The sequence below is a fragment of the Trematomus bernacchii genome, unplaced genomic scaffold, assembly GCF_902827165.1.
Source record: "Trematomus bernacchii unplaced genomic scaffold, fTreBer1.1, whole genome shotgun sequence".
In the NCBI taxonomy this organism is placed as follows: Eukaryota; Metazoa; Chordata; class Actinopteri; order Perciformes; family Nototheniidae; genus Trematomus; species Trematomus bernacchii.
This window is the reverse complement of record NW_022987567.1, coordinates 4332975-4335354: the sequence shown is the minus strand read 5'-3', so window position 1 is coordinate 4335354 and position 2380 is coordinate 4332975. Positions and strand designations below refer to the sequence as shown.

Below are 2380 nucleotides of genomic sequence, written 5' to 3'. Positions count from 1 at the left end.
ATTCATAGTTTATTACATCTTAAGAAGCCCTCAGACGCTGTTGCTTGCAGATGTTGTGGTTTCGGCCCCTTCGGCGGGTCTGTGGGGCTTAAGAGGCTTTGAGGACTGACGACCAACACACTTGTGTCTATTGAAACAATTACGCCTTTTAAATATTTTGTCACAAACATTGCAGCTGTATATTTCCTCTCCTGTGTGGACTCTCAGGTGTGCCTTTAAACTTCCACTCCGTGAAAAAGCTTTCTTACAGACTTAGCAGCTGTGTGATTTCTCTCCTGTGTGGACTCTCATGTGTCTCTTTAAACTTCCACTCCGTGAATAAGCTTTCTTACAGACTGAGCAGTTGTGTGGTTTCTCTCCTGTGTGGACACTCATGTGTCTCTTTAAATCTATATTCTGTGAAAAAGCTTTCTTACAGACTGAGCAGCTGTGTGATTTCTCTCCTGTGTGGACTCTCATGTGTTTTTTTAAATATTCACTCTGTGAAAAAGCTTTCTTACAGACTGAGCAGCTGTGTGGTTTCTCTCCTGTGTGGACTCTCATGTGTTTTTTTAAACCTCCACTATCTGAAAAAGCTTTCTTACAGACTGAGCAGCTGTGTGGTTTCACTCCTGTGTGGACTCTCATGTGTTTTTTTAAACTTCCACTCTCTGAAAAAGCTTTCTTACAGACTGAGCAGCTGTGTGATTTCTCTCCTGTGTGGACTCTCATGTGTTTTTTTAAACCTCCACTATCTGAAAAAGCTTTCTTACAGACTGAGCAGCTGTGTGGTTTCATTCCTGTGTGGACTCTCATGTGTTTTTTTAAAATTCCACTCTCTGAAAAAGCTTTCTCACAAACTGAGCAGCTAAAGGGTTTCTCTCCTGTGTGAACTCTCATGTGTCTTTTTAAATGTCCACTCTGTGAAAAAGCTTTCTTACAGACTGAGCAGCTGAATGGTTTCTTTTCAACACTACGTCGTGGATCACTGACAGATTCATGTCTATTTTTCAGTGAGTTTGAGCCTGATGCAGGTTCTCTGGTCTCCTTCCAATCAGCACTGTCTTCAGTGTCAGGTTCAGAAGAGTCTTCAGTGTCGTCCTCAGTCTTTGGTTGTAAACTGCTCTCTGGATCTGAGTTCCTTGCTGGTTCTGGTCCTCGACAGTCATCTACATCAGCTTCTGTTTCCATGTGTTCAGTTTGTATTTGATGAGGCTGTGAGGACTGAGGTTTATCTTCATCATCTTCACTCTTCACAGGGTCAGGAGTGAAAGTGGACTTGGTGATATCAGCCTCCTCCAGCTCCTGAAGCGGCTCTCCCTCCTGATTGATCCTGAGTTCCTCCTGTTCCTGCTTAATGTGTGGGGGGGGCTCTGGGTCCTCCTGGTCCAGACTGGTGCTCCACTCCTGCTGGTCAGGGAGAACCTCTTCTTTAACCACCACCAGCTGCTGGACATCTGCAGGAAACAGGAAACACACAGTCAGAAAAAACTGTTAAGTGTTAGCATTTAAAAATCTAATCACCATTAAAACGGGAGACATTTTTCAGCCCTAATAATGCCTTTGTTTTTATACTTTAATATTATCTTTCTTAGTCCCACCTATTGTGTATGAATGCTATTTTTTACTCTTGAAATGGGGGAAACAAATTTGTATTTCTGCTGTTTTAGAAAATATTTTATAGAAAAGAAAGGAATATATTTAGTTTATTTCATCAAAATATGGTGCCCATAAACCACATGTCCCACAATGCATCTACTTCTGTGACCTGCGCATTGAAGCGTCTTAATATCAGCCGTTTGTAGCAGCGGGAACAGTCCATGCTGTAACTGTTGTACTTGTGTGCATCTTATTCTTTGTCATGTTCTCAGTTCCTATGACTTTATTAAGGTCTGCTTCATAATGTACTTACATGTGTGGTCTCTATTTCAGGTGCAGATTTAGAAGATTTACATTTTGCTGCAACTGGATGAAGTGGACTTGCAAGTTGTGATGCTCATTTTAAGTTTCGTATTAGTATCGTGTGCCTCTACATGTTTCTCTATATGTTTCCATGTTGTGACATTACATTCTTGAATCTTTATGTGTTTAAAAAGAAAAAAAGTTTTAGGTTAATGACAGTTTTAGAGTGTATTGGTAAATTAATTTTAATATGTTGGAAGTGTGTCACAAAGAAACTTGTACTTTAAGAGGACATTTAATGTTCATTTCAGTATTTAGTGTCTCTACTGGGACATGTCTCCATGCTGTATGAATGCTTGTTGTTTGTATGTTGTCTTCTCCTGAGTGTGTACGTCTCTTGTTGCTTTTTGTATTTTTGATGGCACCTTAAAAAAAGGAGTAGCTCTACTCATCTCATTGTACCTGTATAATGACAATAAAGGATTCTATTCTTCTTTAA

General features: G+C 40.1%; 1 protein-coding gene across 1 annotated transcript; it reads right to left on the bottom strand.

The window, feature by feature from the left end:
* Nucleotides 1-252: 252 nt before the first annotated feature.
* Nucleotides 253-905, bottom strand: LOC117478998 (zinc finger protein 570-like). The gene has a single exon (XM_034125995.1). The coding sequence runs from the start codon at nucleotides 877-879 to the stop codon at nucleotides 253-255; it is 627 nt and encodes a 208-aa protein (XP_033981886.1). The 5' UTR covers nucleotides 880-905.
* Nucleotides 906-2380: the final 1475 nt, after the last annotated feature.